Source organism: Watersipora subatra, chromosome 7 (genome assembly GCF_963576615.1).
Source record: "Watersipora subatra chromosome 7, tzWatSuba1.1, whole genome shotgun sequence".
NCBI classification, from domain to species: Eukaryota; Metazoa; Bryozoa; class Gymnolaemata; order Cheilostomatida; family Watersiporidae; genus Watersipora; species Watersipora subatra.
Window position 1 is genome coordinate 21,346,992 of NC_088714.1, and position 18,076 is coordinate 21,365,067.

Below are 18,076 nucleotides of genomic sequence, written 5' to 3' on the forward strand. Positions count from 1 at the left end.
AAATGAAAATTATATGTCAACCAGCTGCTTGTATTGATGATAGAATTCTTCTTTGATTTTACTCGTTTGTTGCAGTACAACTTATATATTGATTAGCAGATGTACAATGTTGTAACAGTAACCTGTAACGAAAAATTTGGTAACACTTGAACTAAACAGCAAATAATAATATTGTTTCAGAAGTTTATGCATTACTAAAATTTCAGTTTGTTTCACGTAAGTAAGGTAGAAATCTTATCTGACCGGTTTTAGCTTATTTTTCAAAAAGTAGTCTTTTGATTTTGGTTTTTTGTGCTTTTAGGTATCCTCTTTTGGTACAAGTAGGTTTTTAATTGACTTATAAGTTAAACTGAGCACACAGTTAAAAACATAATCATTAGTTTATTCATTTAAATTGTGCGGAAGTCAATAAATAGGTTTCATCTGTCTCCAACTTCTAAAGCTCTCTGTGGAAAAGAGGTTTTTACTAATATGTATATTAGTGATTGATGTTACAAAATCATAGTCTGTTTAAAGGGTAAACATTGCAATATAATCTAAACCACATAAAACTAGATATCAGTAGATTCTTTCCATTGATGGGATGTCGTAATTTTGAATGGGAACTAGACCATCTGTTCACCACAATAATATTCCAACAATCATGAATAATCAAGTGGAAACTAGGTCGCAGTTTAGCTATAAACAGTTTGAGATTATTACAGCTAGCGAGTACAATTTATGTTGCTTTGTTCGCTTGTACATTATTAAGGGTTGTTGTATGTCTAAAAGACCTGAAAATGCAGAATGAAGCTCAAATCGTTTGATGTGATGCTATTTGGTAGAGTGATTATTAAATTTAGCTAGCTGGAACAGTTACACTTCTGGTTGAACATAAAAACATTAAGGCTACAAGATACTTTCTACTTTTATTGGTGGTTCGTGCAATTTGTTTTCTGCAAACTACATTGCAGTTATGGGGTTAGATTATCATCACTCATAATTCTTAATAATAGCAAATACCTTTGGCACAAAATTTTAAATGGTATGTATAAAATTTTTAGTCTAGTTATCTAGTAATGAAGCTGGTATGAGGCTTTGTACTAGTGTTAGTTTCATTAAACGGGAGCAAAATGGTAAAAGCTGGTCTGCTATTGGCGAAACAATCTAAATCTGATCTGTTTGAAGAAGGAGTTGCAACGAACACTTATGATAGACATTTTAAATTTTTAAATAAACATTTAATCAGCAATATTTTATTTACTGTTCATTAGTCTTATTGTTTGTCAGCAAAGTAACAGCATACCAATCGTTGGTGCTAGTCTGCTGCCATCATGACCCATGATCCTCAAGAGACAGGAGACAAGGGAGAATGTCGCGTATGCCATGGTGTCGCTGCTGGTCTATACTTTGGAGCGCTTGTTTGCCTGCCATGCAAGGTAACTGTTGAAAAAATACTTTTTACTTTTGTGCGAAAAAACCCATCACCAATTTTTTATAACTGGTAAGATTTAACCAGCTTGATTTGCTCTGTTTTTCAGCACTGATCTCTAAAGCTGTATGTTGGTATACAAGTATGTATTTGTGTTCAACAAAAAACTAGATTGAACATGCGGCAGGAGGGTATGTAGGTAAATGTCATTTCCAATCACTGCAAAAGTTTGTTTTAATAGCTTAGTGGCAAGCTTTGTGGCTCAGGATTTTGAGGTTGTAGGTTCAATCTCAAACGAGAATTATCTGGTTTCAAAAACCACTAGTTTTCACTCTGAAGTAGATGACATAGCATATTATATAGTAGAGTAAACCAAACCGAGAACAAACCTGAAAAGTCTCGACAGTTTTGTATGGTGATCATGACTGAAGGATGTGGGGCAATTTAAACTACATATAACTTGCGGGATATTTAAAAAAGATTTTGGCTAAAATAGATTTTACTCTGCAATTTTTTTACGCAGGCAATCATATATGTTATGAATTATTTCTTTATAAACTAAAAAAAAACATATTAAGTGTTTATAAAAACTGATTTCCATTTTGGTTTTATATTACTTTAAATATAGAGTGCTTTTTTAAATCATACATAGTTTTTAGAAATTCTTAGGATAGCGTTTTTAAGACAGCATTACAAACGTTTTAAAAGTACACAATACAAACAGTTTTAGCAGTATTGAAAACTTAGCTGATATGCGAACATTACTTTTACTATTACATAAAACTGTTCACTAAGCATGTTTTATTTATAATAGTGCTATGTCTGACAGTGACCCTACTGTGTACTGAACTTAGCTTCTCGCAGTTTAACTTCGCAGCTCAGGGCACCCTAAAATATCGCACAAACTGTGAATGGCTGAAATAGATAAAAAACAGGGGGAGGGAAGTCTCGATCTAAAAATGGGTTTAGTGACAATCTTAGACTTATAAACCGAGCGATGGTATGTGGCTACGCATCACGTTTATTTTACAGTGCTTAAAAATTTTTATAAAAAGATTTGGGGTAGTTATGTGGCACACATACAAGCTGCAGCGACTATATTATAAACATGGCTTAGCCTTGGTCTGCCATATTACAAGTTATAAGTTACATAGTGATTGTTCCCAGCTATTCATCCATTCTTTAATTCACTATTCAGGAAATCTAGTCTTTCTATTCCAACTGTTCGTGCTTCACAAATTTGCATTCAGGGAATTATTGACGACATCGGTGGTTGCGTAATTATTGATAACATTATTTCTCATTTCTCCAATTAAGCACTTCATTCATTCTTGCAGGCCGTGGTACTCGCCGCTGCCGTTACATACACTGATAAGCCTATAGTAATTGTAGGTGTGTGCAACGCAGTTTTTTATCATGGCAATACAAACAAATAATGTGGTTTTTAAGTCTAGCTAAAGCTCTTGTTTGTGTGTTGAATGTGGGTGTATTACTTTAATGGTGTGGGTGACTTTGACTGTTGGAGAATGAAGTATGCTTGCTTATTGCAAACAAAAGCTATGAGAGCTGTCGGTTGTAGAGAGTCCTTTGAACTTGGTGAGAGATTACCACACTTAGAGCAAGGAAGCTTTGAGTGAACAGAAAGGTAGACATCTAAGTGCTGCTTAGATTCAAAAAAACTGCTTTTGCAGAGTTTTTGAAACGAAAACCGTTTGTCCTATCCAGTAGACCACATATTTTACTAGACAATAAGACTATTGACAAGCTGAAGAACATTTTTAGCTGCTACTGTATTGGAATGATTCCTCAGTCTACAAATGAGCCTGCCACATCGCCTGTGTTCCGACTATTTGCAGAGTTTTTATATAAGATGCACCAAGGATGGAGTAAAACTTCGGTGTCAACAGGATCCGTCAGCATGCACGGTAAACAAGGGTCGGTTCAAATGCCAAGCTTGCAGATTCCAGGCATGTCTAGCAGCTGGTATGCAGCGCAAGGAAGGTAAGACGCACAGACAGACTCCCAAGGCTTGCAACTATTTTTAGTCACCTAAATACAATCAACTTGTTTTTTATGGCATTCAAACCATTGTTCAGGTAATTTATTCAACTAGAGTACATATAAATGGCTGTTTTTCTGTCTTTGTAAGAATGCAACAAAACTAGCAAATAGTTTTATATCATTAACTAGCATTTTCTTTGGAACATGTAGTGGTTTTAGCAGTCTTCTACTGTAAAAATGTAAAAAAAAACTTTATAGTTTTAAAGAATTTTAAAGTTTTAAACTTTAAATAATTTTTGAATCAGTTTGTGAGACGGTGTGTCACTATCGAAACTAGCTTGTTGTGAGTCATCGTGATGACTCACCGCTGCACATTAATGTAGCTCAGTAGAAAGTATCTTGACATTTATCAATAATTTTATGCAGAAAAACCAGATGTCATAGATGCCCCGGCAGGATCTGTCATGTGCAAAGTCTGTGACGATTTTGCCAATGGCGTCCATTTTGGCGTGACTTCATGCGAAGGCTGCAAGGTAGGAGATATAATACTAGCATTTATCCAATAATTGTTTATAGCTGTGATGATACGTGGCATCCTTGAGCACACAAGTACATTGCAATTATCGACAAGCTCCTTCTAACAATGCCCAGCATGCAGTCCTAGTCCAAGGTAAACACATTTTGTCCCTGAAGAGTTTTTATACTCGGACCCAATTTGTATACCGTAGTACGAGTTCACACAACCGACATCCTATATATCAAACTATGGTACCACATTTTTCCATCTTTTTATATCGAATGGTTTGTTCTTATTATAGAAACACTTGTTTCCAAATGGCCTTGAGGGTTCCACTACGCAACATTACTATACCATTAAAAGAAATAGAGCATTATATAAATCTACAAATAATGAAATCATTGAATACTATGAACAATTATCTTGAATTTTAAAACTTTACACAGGTTTTATATACATGTAATGAAATGTTAAGGAGCACCTTGATTTAAATACTGTAGCAGTTTATCTTCTTATCTGATGCCTCTGGCAGCAAGTTCTGTAGCATTATCTTTCTAAAGACTCTGTAACTGGCTGCTGATAGAATCTCGTATGTATGGAAAGTGCTTTCTTTTCTGCAGTCTGTATTGTAATATCGTAACTACTAAAATGTACAAGAGAGCTTAAAAATTAATAACCATAACGCTTCAATCTGAACATAGACTATGGCACAACTTATACTATCACAGTTATATGTCTTTATAGAAAGATAAAGTTGTGCAATAGAACTAAAGCTATGCTTGTTGTGAAATATTTGTGGTTTCGTTTTGCAGAAGTTTTTTCGTCGTGGACTGACCGAGTATCAAAACTACACATGCAAAGAAGGAAGAAACTGCCCAATAACACCGAGGACAAGAAATCAGTGTCGTTATTGCAGATATATGGCCTGTATTCAAGCTGGAATGTCAAGAGAAGGTAGACTTTTCGTATCAGAAATTGGCTGTCACTTTGACATTTACTTGTAGCTACTTGGAAAGTGGAGTTCTTTCATACAAAGTTGATCAACCGGCACGGTTTCAGACATAGTTGGTCTTAACATGAGATATTAGCACTATTGAACCTTTCCTGGTGTTTCATGGACTTAAACTTTAGTTTTACGATCATGTGCACATAGGTAGAACATGGGGTCATTTTTAGTTTACAGAAAAATCTAGTAACACTTCACTCAAATCTAAGAATACACAAACAAAGGTTTTCGTATGCAATGGTTAACAGTTTGATTAGCATAATAGGCCGTTGCAGGGAAAAAGTAAAGCTAGTGTATACTGAAAGAGAACTATGATTTGTGTCCTTTGTGGCAGCGTGTTTTAATACAATAGTCTGACCCTAACTACAGCGATCATGTAGATTTAGTGATAATAAATATCAAACCCGATTTAAGACAATTCAACGCAGAATTTAACTCTACAGCACAGAGTTTGATCAACAAAAAAAATTTCCACGATCTTTAGTAAATGCCAGTGAGTGGCAGTTGAAACTAGTCAATGGAAATCTAATCTCCCTCAAATTTAGTCTAGCTTAACCATTCAAGAATAAGAAAGCTGCCATCCTGCTTTACTTCAATCTCCTTTTGAGGATCACCCACTCTGCGTATGAGTTGTTCAATTCTATTACTAACCTCATTTATTTCACCACATTTAATTGCCAAAGTAATCCTCAAACTTAACCAAAATGAAAAAAAATAGCGAGAAGTTTTTCTTTGAACAAGTTCTGCAGATATCAACATCAGTCCTCCGCCAGTGTCTATAGAGTCTATAGCTAACACTATCATCAGTCACCAGTTACATACGACATCACTCTCACAAGGCTTAACTGCCTCTTTTAAAAACTGTTATAATTAGGTACATCTCTTCCATAGCATATCATAAACTCAGTTTTCTATAGAGTCGTAAAATAGGAGTTTTTGTTAGTAAGCTGTCTTAGCAGTAACTTATCATTGACTTTTAGGTATCTGGCATCTTTCCATTAGTACCATATGTCTTGGAATCAGAAACCAGCAACATAACTGTTGCTGTTGATAATATTATTTTCAAAATAAGTTTCAAAATCCTGCACAAACTATTCCCAAAACATTTGTATTTATCCTTCAACATATTTGAAAAACATCATTTTTTATTCCATAACACCAACCTTCTACATCCGCCATCGCATGTAACAGTTAATAAAATTTCTGTTACTACAACCTTCAATTTACTATCCCTACTTCGCAATACTAATAGTTTACCAACTTGTAAAATACTTTTGTTCAACTCATTCAATAATTCTTGATTTCTGTCTTTTCCTTTTTGTTTTAATAAGCTTCATTTTGTTGATATTACTATTATCATTATCATTGCTTATTTATTATTACTACTATTATTACTACTATTATTACTACTATTATTATTACTACTATTATTACTACTATTATTACTATTATTATTACTACTGTTATTATTACTACTATTATTACTACTATTATTATTACTACTGTTATTATTACTACTATTATTACTACTATTATTACTACTATTATTATTGCTACTATTATTACTACTATTATTACTATTATTATTACTACTATTATTATTACTACTATTATTACTACTATAATTATTACTTTTATTATTACTACTTTTATTATTATTATTTTTACTCATTTTTTCTTACTTTTGGCATGTAATGAAAACCATCATTGTTGTTGATGATTACCAATGCCAATAAAAAGTTATACATACATATAATGTTTATGGACTGCCATCAGGTCAGTTAAGAGGTGACAACTCCTAAAGGTGGTCGATGACTCTGACCAAACTGTACTTCCAACCAGGTCACTCGCTTTCTGCAATGTGTGACTTTTAATCACCTAAATTAATTAATGCTTTTATATATCAGAAGATTTCTTTTCTTTTCAGCCAATATATCATACATAGTTTAGATAAATTGCCTTTCTGGATATTGGTAAAACCTTGACTGTTCTATGGTATGTTGTTGTCATAGAGTAACCCATCTGCAAATACCATAGTATACGCAAGCGATAGCATACTTCATTTGTTTTATATAGCCATAAAGGTTGGAAGGCCTCCAAGCAAGAAAGAGAACACCAGGCACCATCCATACAGTCACATCAATCTTTCTACCAGCCACCATGAAATGAATCCAAAGCTGTACATGAATGGCAATGAGTGAGTGTATAGTTAATCTGAATAGAAACTGACAGTTAGTTAAGATAGTTAACTTCACAAACAGCAGTGGTCTAGTCAACAATGGTGCATTACTACTACCGGGTATGTAGATTTGATTTAACAAGTGATAAATTCTATATTAATAAATCACACTTTTTCATTGTATCTGTGGTTTTCATGTGGTGGGTGGTCTATGGTGGGTGGTAGGTAGAGGGTGGTAGGTGGTGTGTGTGTTCGTGGTGTATGGTTGATAGACAGTGCTGGGTGGTAGGTAGTGGATGTTGTGATGTCGGTGGGTGTGTCTGTGAGTCAATAAAAACGTATTTTGTTTTTGCTCTTTAATGAATTTTTATCTTTTTAGATTAGCTTCTCAGACAAAACTAAGGTTATGTGTTAAAAAGTTGACATTGTACAAAAGAAAAGTTACCAAACATACATCAGTTTAAAAAGATTAAATATAACTAAGGCCTTACACGCTGATAATAAAATACTACGCAGATCTGACATAGATGTAGTTATTCATGGCAAATATTACTCAACTGGGAGAAAGAAATGCCATGATATTCACCAGGTATATGAAACAAGAAACTCCATGGGGACAAGGTGAATCACCCAGCTTAGCCTCACTACCAGCCCTCATTCATGGAGGGGGAATGTCGGGCTTTGCCAAACCTCAGCCACAACAAGTAGGCATGTTCAACAGCAAGCTGGACAGAGAGATGTCAAATGACCTCAACAGCAGCTGCAACAGCACAGACATTGAGATGCTTCTCAGCTGCCTCGGTGAGGTTAAACAACTTTCCAAAGCAATGTCAAAGAGATTATATCCTAGTATTTTTTGCTAAAGGGTATGATTCTAATCTTTACTATAATAAGAAACGTCCATTCATTTGACTGAAGCCAAGTTTGGACATTCGAAAAAAGAATTTCATTGTACAGGATTCGAACTCTTTATACAATAATATTAACTCAAATATCAATATCAGATAATTTAAAGAAGCAAGCCCTGTTTCACCAGGTCATAACATGATGGCAAAAAATAGGCCTACTTCAATATTAAAGTTTACAGGTTTTAAGCTAAAAATTGAAATGTTATAATATTTAATTTATGCAGTTTTAAGACAAATTAAATTGCGCAAGGTTCATGCCAGTTTGTATCTTACAACTAATAATCATATCATTTATATAAACCAGGACCAAATGACCCTCCTCTACCGTCACACTTTGACCTTGAGGAAGCCCTTGTTCAAATCGACGAGCCTCAACCTCCCAACCTGATGGCAAGGAAGCAGTCAAAATTGCAGAGAATTGAAAACCTTCCGTGTAAGCCCCAGCATCTCAACTACTCACAGACAACTGGAATTGGTGAGCAACATACTCTAGATATTGTTAAATTTTTAACTGTTTTGTAGATGCGATGTATAAAATAGTGTCAAATAGTTAGTTTTGTAGTTGAATACTAACCCTTGTAGAAAGAACTTCATTTAGAATTTATTAATTATTTAAATGTCTTTGGACTTTGAAAAACATAGTCACCGTAGCATTGCCTGTGTAGATGGCATCTGCAACTTGATTCATTAATTTGAATAGCTGATAAGCATTAACGATACATGAAAACAGTAATAATTAAAATGAGCAAATTACATCAACTTGACTACGTAGATTGTGTAACTAGTTATATGCTTTTTAAAAACACAGAGCCATGCCAAAACTGTTTCTGCAATAGCTGTGTATTTGTTGCGGGAAAAATTGGATCAAGCTGCTCTATGCTATATGCTGAATAGAATAGCTATGATTTGCATCGGCATTTTTTGGTAGATTCTAGAGCATGTAACATTTAATGTGACTCTATATGTGATGTCAAGGTTATTCTATGTAGACAATGTGCTGAGTTGCAAGACAAATAAAATAGATTTCATTTTTGCTACATTAAACGATGATGCATGCAGAGCGATCTTTTCCTAGAAAGTATTCTCTGTTTTAGCTCCAGGCCCTGGAAAAGTTAATTTTCAACTGCAGCCAATAAAGATGGAACACAACTCGTATAGAGACCCTGTTCAAACATACAGTCATCCTTCTCCTCCGTATGAAGCTCCTTATGACACATATAAGAATCCTCCAGCAATGTACCAACAAAAGTATCACCACGCCAACCAGCATTCTCATGGATCTCCATACAACCAAGCTATGGCAATCCATGGTTCTCCAGCGAACACGCTAGCGCAGCAGAATAGTGTCATAAACCAAACAACCAATGGCTACATCACTCCGATAACAACTCAAAACTCTCCCCTGCAGCAGACAGCCGCATATGATATGTCAACAGGAAATCAAATGAACATGAATGGAGAGTCACGAGCCTACCATTCACCAGGACATATAACTCAAGCCTTCAGCCAGCCAAGCCCCAATGCGGCGCCATACGGGGAGATGCACACGCCGAGACAGCCGTGCAAGATGATCCCTCAACCTCCACCTCTGCAGCAGCAGATGCTGCAACAGCATCAAACCATACAGCCTCATGACAGCCCCTATGCCCAGGTAGCTTCTCATAAAAATGAAAATGACTTCATACCATTGGCAAAAAATGCTGCATAGGACTTCTGTGATAGACAGTATGTTGGTGATTTCTAACTGGACATCTGCTTTAGCTAAGTAAATGCATCTCAACGCTGGGAATGTTTCATGTATGGCTATACCAAACTAATATGCTCCACGAGTGATAAGAACATTGCATTGTACTAGCTGTTTGCGTGGTGAGGTAATATCAAAAGTGTGAGACAAAGACGTTTTAAACCAAACAATTTCTGTATTGTTAAACTAGATAACTTGTAAATGTTTTTGAAATTAAGTAGTTATAGCTAAGGAAGCGTTCTACTGTTTTTAGACTCCCTAAAAGCTTGAACTTTTTCATCTCTCATTCACATGCTCTCAAACAAGTTAATAAACAGCTTCAGGCGATCATAACGCTAACTTTTGAAGACTGTTTTAGCAAACCTGTTTATAAATAACATTCCATCATTGTAGCACTCACCATACAGCATCTCTTCATGCGCCTCGTCTCCTCAGTCCGGATATACGACTGACTTGCAGGACTTCCCTGATGAATTCAGTATCTATGAGGTCGACATTTGTCAAGTCAACCATAAGTACATGCCAAGTTGTTCACAAGAACCAATCACATTCAATGAGCAGGCGCGCACGGTAGAGGACATCTGGTGAGTTCACAGTATTTAGTGAGGAGTGAAGAGTACTTAATTAGGAAACTGTCTTTTTTAGAATATTGGCAATTTGGTTATCCAAATTCCGTATGATTGTCTGCAGTTTTGATTTTAATTTTTCATTTTTTATGTTAGCAAATAGATGATAGATAGAGAAGAAGTTTAGTATCACTGGTTTATGGCATCCAAAACAACTCAACCCGTGAGACAAAAATAAATAATGAAGAATATCATAGTAAAATTATGTGTATTTGAAGAAAAAGCTCAATTTGTATAACGCTGTTTTATAAAATGGATTAGCAATGTGTTGGTGTCTGGATAAGGTTTAATGGATTTTTTTTGAGGACATAGGAATTTAATGGATGGTCAAACGGATTGAAAATGTGATCAGTGAATTTCAGGCAGCGATATCTAATAATGCAGTCAGCTCATCAGCATTAAGGATATTTAGATGCTGATAATAAATAACTGTCCATATCAGATAGCGTAACCCTAAAACATATTTGTTGACAGCGTTCTAATTGTTCTTTATTAGTTTTCAAAACATAGAGATATCAGCTTAGAGCAGCATATGATAGTATGGACAATATACGAATCTCGTAAAAGAGCATATAGGCCTTTCGGTTTTACAACTATCTTTCCGAGCTAAACTAGAACATGGGTTAATAGTTTTTGGTATAGTCAAGTTTGAAATAAACAAACCATCTCAACTCTAGGAGGTCCAACGGTTAACTCGGAAGTCATGAGGTTAATGTTTCCATGAATCTAAGCTAAGGAAGCAAAACTAGGTTATCGCTGCCGGATGATTACATCACTGCCACAAATCAATTGTCAACCCAGTTTTTTTATTATCATGATGTATAAACCTTCCCTTACACGTTTAACAAACCCATAGCACAGACGCCACTAACACATTTTCACAAGCACGATGGATTTCAACATAGATTGCAGTGTAACTTTCCAATTTCTAGGCGTAGATGAGCTCTTGGGATATAGTGGGTGTCGATGTAGAAATAGCCGACCTTTCAAGAAACCTTTCATAGCATTGTTTTTAAAAAAACAAATGCCTGAGGCTAAATGTGATCAATATTTCAGGAGTAAAAATACAAAGAAGAGCAGCGAGCAAAAGGAAGATGAAAGCCACAAGGAAATGGAAACTAGTGATGGGGGTCAGGGTATGTTCAAGCACATGAAGTCGATTGATGACAAAGTTAATCAGGTATGTCAAGGCTAAATCGAGTTAGCTATACCTGATAACCTGTATTATGCATAAAAATATACATACACATGAAACAGCAGCAGCGCTGAAGTAACCATTTTAGCTCAATAAGTTTGTAGCCTGGAATTGCTAAAAAATTCTAACTTTTAACCAATTTCTATGCTAAGCTTCGCTTTGACAGATGAATAATAACTTGCATCACAAGCTATATGTTCTAGTTAATATCATACGCCTACGATGTGTGTTATAATTGTGGGAAAATATTAGGAAACTACTATTGTTTTATAAGTTGTTTATTAACTTTTTTGTAATTTTTACTATGTTTTAAACCATCATTTTAAAGTTATTTAACACTTTTTGATTGTGCATAAACTACAGCTATGAGAAAAGCAATTACTGTTATAATCAACCATAATGTATTAGCTACAAACCCAAAAAACTGATATTTCAAAATACAGAAGCGGACAATGATTTGTCTTTGGTTTAGCACGACAACTGCAAGTCTGAGTTTAACTTGTAATCTATTCGTTCCAGAACTACTGGTCTGAACACGAAGTACCTGCAGAAGCTGACTACGATGAAGACCGACAGGCTGACATGGACAGGTTAATGAGAGGCTGGCTAAAGACCAAGGAGTATGTCAGCAGTAATCTCAAGACTTCCTCCAGCAGTGGAGAAGAAGGCAAGGTAGGCGTCCCTCGCAAAACTCTTAAGTCTTTGCGCTAACAATGTATGGCAACCTTCCATATGTTTTAGGTTTTATAGATGAACTAGCTGTGCTACCAAGCGTTGCCCAGGTAATAAAAAGTCTGGACAGACAATTGATTTGTATTTAACATAAAACAACATTTACCATTCTAACTTTTAAACTACATATCATGAGAAACTTTCAAACTACATATCATGAGAAACTTTCAAAGAACATATCATGAGAGAAGTGTTTTGTGTGGTTGAAATAAATTAAGAGAAAAATGAAAACAGCTGTAAAGGTTTTAAAACTTTGTCAAACAACTGTAACTTTCAAGCTATTAGTCTGGCACATTGCCAATGAAAAATTGCAGTAAGCTGCTAGGCTTCTAATGACGGTACTCCATGACACTGCGTTAGCATTGTTGTCCAGCTGCAGTTATTCTAATAATAGCTATAGCCGAAATGCAGACAGACATACGACATACGGACATACTTTGAGAAATATATATATAAAGATAAAGATATAAAAATATATTTGCTGATGCAGTATCTCTGTTTAGCTATGCATGTACATATATCATATATACATGTACATAAATATATAATGGACATGTATTATATGAACTAAATAAATAAAACATACTACATCTAATCGAATCATAATCATTTTTTAAATATATCAGTTTGTATTTTTTCAAATTTCAACTTTTAGGAAAGCCTGTGGCCTAACGTCAAGGAGAATGCACCTCTTCAGCTGAAACTAATGGACTTTATAAAGAACAGGCTGCTGAGGGAGACGCAAGCCCAGGCTAGGTTTTACCAGGAAATAAAAGGTAGGTCCACAATCAACATTCTAGCTAATACAACTGCATTGGCTTATCTTCCTCTGTATTATATAATCTTTGATTGAACCACTCTAGATAGCAATTGACGTGAATTTATTAAAGTAATTAATACAGTGTAGGTGTCTACAATTACATGCCTCTTGGAGGACTTTTAGGTCTAGGCGTCTATCATGTTTATTCTAGTCTTGATGAACGACGTTCGGCGACTTTGACTTGATCCCCTCTTAACTCTACTTCACCAGCTAATGCCGATAAAAGCAAATCAGGCCATGTAAAAAAAAGATAAAATAACAACATGGTATTCATAGCAGTTAACTTTATGTTAACAATAAATTAAAAATGTAAAGTTATTGAATAGAATTTTAAAAAGAAACGATTATGATGTAAGGATGTTCTAAATAAAGGGCAAGCAAGTTTTTTGCGTCTGGTGTACTCGGTGGTTTCAGTTTGTGGGATGTAGCTATAAAGCTATGAATTATGTGGTTGGGTACGCGTGATAGTCTGTTAGAGTACAGTGTGCTTTATACAGCAGAGTTTATAAATACTTGAAGTTCATCAAACTCAAGAGACTACAATCGAAGACTACAAGACTACATGAATCTTAGTATCACAGATAAGCTGCTATAAGATCAAAATGACTACATTATTATTATATGTTATTATAAACCTTTAGCCACACTTGAGGCTGCTTCACACTATTTGGCTTTCATCGTCGATTATGTGAACTGTAAACCGATGGCATCAACGAAGCAGCGCGGACACATCGGTAAAGTTCGCAGCTGTCAAACTTTTCCAATATTTCACGAAGCATCGATGACAGTCTGTACAATGTGAGCCGTTTAGACGATAGTAATTCGCAGTCGCTGTTAGTGTGATTTATTTATTTTCGTTTATGATCGTCGATATGAGACTAATACATGTATTTGGTCCAAGCATCCGAGAACAAGAGTTTTTCTCACGAAAAATTAAAAAGGAAAATGGGAACACTACGTCACGGAGTGTTTGCTGACACAATGCGGATGGGTTTGTGATAGTGTGAACATGGTTATCATGGATGATCGCTAAAGTATTGTGGCATCAACGCCGAGATACGGCGATATAGTGTGAACCAGTCTTTAGGTAATAGAATCTGATGTCAGTATAATTGTGGGTGGTTAATGCCAGCCCATGGAGTACTACAGTGTAGTATAATGTAAAAAGTTTGTAAAACTGTCTAGGAATAAAAGTAAAAATGGGTGTTGAAAAGGAGGGTGTTGAGAAGAGAAACCAGCAATGCTTGCACAATGGCACTTGAATATTTTCACCGTGTTGGGGATCATTTTGTTTTACCAATCCCAGAACAGTTGGTGATCAAATGCTGCAGGCTGATCAAAATGCAAGTCAGAAAACAGAGAAACGATAGAGATACGATGTTTCTGGGATGCACAGTTAGGTTGTGTCCCCAATATCATTTCACTCGTACTACCAATTCACTCTCAAATAATGTTCAGCTGAAGACATGTGTTCGGGTCAATTACAATCATGCGCTTTCAATTGAGGTTTTAGAAACGGGCTATCCACAGTAACATTTTTCTAGCACATTAAAACATGGACAAACTAAAATTTAATGTTACTTGTCTGTAGGATTAGTAGAGCTGTGTGCTCATATTCCTCGAGGTGACAGGCTATGAATCTATCTAGCGAACTCCAAAGTCATGTATATCTTGCAAAAACTGACAGAAATAACAATAGGTGCTATTAATAACACTGATTCTATAGTATAAAATCTACCTTTCCGACTGTGACTCCACAGGTAGTGACGCACTGCCAGAGAAGGACAAAAAGACGTTGGTCTCTACAGCAAGCTTCTCTAACTGCCTCCTCATGCATGTCTTATACTGGTGGGATGAGGAAAGAGAGCAGTGCAAATACTTTTGGTGAGTTTTTATGCCTTACAACTTCATACAATGGCTACCATTCATTTTATTATTGAAATAGTTTAATTCCCTGCATTGTGCGAGTAAAAAAAATCTTATTAACATTGCATTACCTTAGCTACTGCATTACCTTTACACTACATTACTTGCAACTGTTTATAAGCTGTTTTCATTACCCGTGCAAAGCCTGGACTTCACCTAATGAGACCAGCTTCAAATCGTTACGTGTGCCGCAATGTCTTCGTCATATTTTAACCAATGGATGATTATCTTCACCATTATTGTTTGCTATGCTCAATTGAACGCTGTAGTCTAATATACATGTATAACCTCGATACCTCCAAAATTGAAAGTTTTGAGAACAAATCCTCTGCATAGCAGATTTTTTCATTACTAAAACTTTATCGCTATAACTGGACAGACGAACCGACACAGATTTATATATATACACGTATATAAATATATATATATGATTTATTCAGCATCATTTGTGACAATCCTGTACAGATATGAGACCGCAGAGTGCATAGGTTCACCTAAACTTCATATAGCAAACTACCATTCTCCTATCATGCTATCAATTGTCCATTGGGTCAAGCGAAGGAACCTTTATTAATTTTCAATGCAGCTGTAATTGACAACTAACTCTTTTGGCTTCTCCGAGGTAAAGAGACTTTAGTTGCCCCTGCACTGTTCGCCATGAAATGACAGAGAAAAGGGCTGAAATAGTGATATTTTCTAGGTTATAATATCATTACTTAGATCTGTAATATATTGGTAGCTGTAGTTTTATATTATTTCTTCAGTAATACCAAATTGAGATGTACAGATCTGCCATTAAACCTCCCAGCAGTCAAACATTCACAGTATTGTATTTCTTTAGGGCTTGGAGAATTCCAGAGAAGGACCCATTTTACGTGTTCAGGCAAACGGTGCTCAAATTCTCTCGTGCTATCAAAGATCTTAACTTTGATGAGAAGGAAATAATGATGGTGTCAGCTCTCACCCTCTTCTCCACTGGTGAGTCTAAACAGTAGCTTTGCAATGTCGCCAGGCAGCAGCCAAATCATTAGACAAAAATAAAAACTTTGAATGTCACTGACGGGTATGACGCTAACACGTAAAATTTTATGTGTGCTCACGGCAGCTTTGTGTTAAAATATTTTTTACAACTGGCTGAGAATGTCATTGGCCACTGGCACATCATTCGCACCACTATGCCCCTAGTGATTTCACCTGCTTAGTCAGTAGGGAGGCAGCTGTTTCACTGTTTGTTTTCAGAGTTGACATTTTCAGCTTATGGATTGCTTGTCTAAAAATGTCAACAGGTGACATGCAAAATACGAGCAATCGATGAAGAAGAACTGTTTTGACATGCAGCTGCAACTTTTATCGGTCAGACATATTATTTTTCATGAACGTGATGCAAAATTTTGCAAAGCGATAGTTTTACCCAGTGAGAAAAATGAGAAACCATTGATAATTGAGCGATCAAAATACTAAAATAGTGCGACTGTTACTGGTATTAGTCGATCAACTAAGGTAAAATACGTGCAAATTAAACAAAGGAAAATATGCTTTTTGTAATATTTCTTTTAGAAGCAATTGTTAGGGCTATTTCATATTAATTAGAGCACTTTTAATATTTTGTAATAAAATTTCCATTGTTATCAATTCTCTGGCATGTTTTTTTACAAATGTCACCCCCACTACCATCCCATAGGTATACGAATGTCACAGAAATACCATGATATTCATTACATGTGAGTGCAGTGTTCTCTGGCCAGCGATATAAATATCTAAAAAAAGAAAATTGACCTATGTGGTACTTGAATAAAATCGGACAGGAAATACCAGTTCACCCATTCACACTTGCTTGCAGACATACTACGGATTGAACAGAAAGACGTAATTGAGAAGGAACGGAAGCCTTTGATAGAATTATGTGCTGCCTATATGAAAGGTAACATTTATTGTTTATACAAAATGTTCACTCAAACTATCCTTCAAATTTGTTAATATAAATTTGCTTTAGCTAAAGAGGCTGATTTAAACTGATAAAAGTTTTTTACACTATTAAAAACTATCATTTTACCAATGCTACAATCAGATTTTAACAATTAAATTTAAAAATGCAGCACTTTGTAGCATTACTAGAATTTATTGCATGAGACATCATCCAAAGTAGTTCCTATTCAAGGGCATACACAGGCCAAGTCTAGAAACCCCGAAGTACAATCCCGCATGGTGAAACAGGTGCTGAGAATTTGTGATTTTTCAGATAAGTACAAGGGGAGTTATGTCAAGCGCTTTCACCAGATGCTCTCTATGATTCCTGCCCTAAGATATCTCTCCATATGGCACAACGACCTTATGGCATTCGCTAAAACATTTGGACCAATCATTGATAGGTCAAAAGTCAAAACGAGCTCCACAACTAAAGACTATGAACATAGTGTTGCAATGATACGACAACTTCAAATCCAGTAAAAACACGAATACATGTAGTCATCCTATATTCAACCGACTGTTTAGTGCAGCAGTTCGATTCATTGCACATCGAAACAATACAATCATTTTTGTACACACAAGTATATTTTTACACAGTTTTATTATACATGCTTACTGTATATTTTTTGCATGGACGTTGGATTTCAGAGCCACTGATAATCTGGAACAGTTGGACAAGACATCAATGTTCCTGAACATATCAAACAATATCAAACGTATCAAGCATCACCTGATTAACCACTTTTGTGCAGGAATATCAAAGTGACTGTATATATGAATTTATTATTCAAAGGCAGCATTTCATATCTATAACTTGTGTAATATCATTCTACCCGTTTTATCGTGATTTCTATAGCCAAGTATAATCTATCATTCATTGTTCAATTTTAGGTTTTACACCGCCATTTTGTAAATATCTTGCACTACTGTTAGCAAACGCGCATACGCAAGCTTGCGATGAAGATATGTCACCTACACAAGTATTGCTGTTTGTTTGACTCCTCTTGACTTCAATACACGCATGTTGTTTTACTCTCAACAAG

At 35.5% G+C, this 18,076-nt stretch overlaps 1 protein-coding gene across 1 annotated transcript; it reads left to right on the plus strand.

Annotated features, from left to right (window-relative positions):
* The first annotated feature begins 1,359 nt into the window (after positions 1 to 1,359).
* LOC137400538 (uncharacterized) lies at positions 1,360 to 18,019 on the plus strand. Its single transcript, XM_068086864.1, has 16 exons — positions 1,360 to 1,418; positions 3,268 to 3,412; positions 3,839 to 3,945; positions 4,742 to 4,883; positions 7,012 to 7,132; positions 7,704 to 7,915; positions 8,327 to 8,497; positions 9,117 to 9,673; positions 10,160 to 10,350; positions 11,449 to 11,572; positions 12,107 to 12,259; positions 12,975 to 13,095; positions 14,900 to 15,023; positions 15,907 to 16,043; positions 16,906 to 16,986; positions 17,305 to 18,019. The coding sequence occupies exons 2-16, from the start codon at positions 3,397 to 3,399 to the stop codon at positions 17,511 to 17,513; spliced, it is 2,466 nt and encodes an 821-aa protein (XP_067942965.1). The 5' UTR covers positions 1,360 to 1,418; positions 3,268 to 3,396; the 3' UTR covers positions 17,514 to 18,019.
* Positions 18,020 to 18,076: the final 57 nt, after the last annotated feature.

What these genes read in the sequence shown, in the direction of transcription:
- LOC137400538 (XM_068086864.1), top strand. An exon ending in AGCTGGAATGTCAAGAGAAG is followed by an intron (nt 4,884 to 7,011) that starts GTAGACTTTTCG and finishes TGTTTTATATAG; the next exon opens with CCATAAAGGTTGGAAGGCCT. An exon ending in GTTTTACCAGGAAATAAAAG is followed by an intron (nt 13,096 to 14,899) that starts GTAGGTCCACAA and finishes GTGACTCCACAG; the next exon opens with GTAGTGACGCACTGCCAGAG.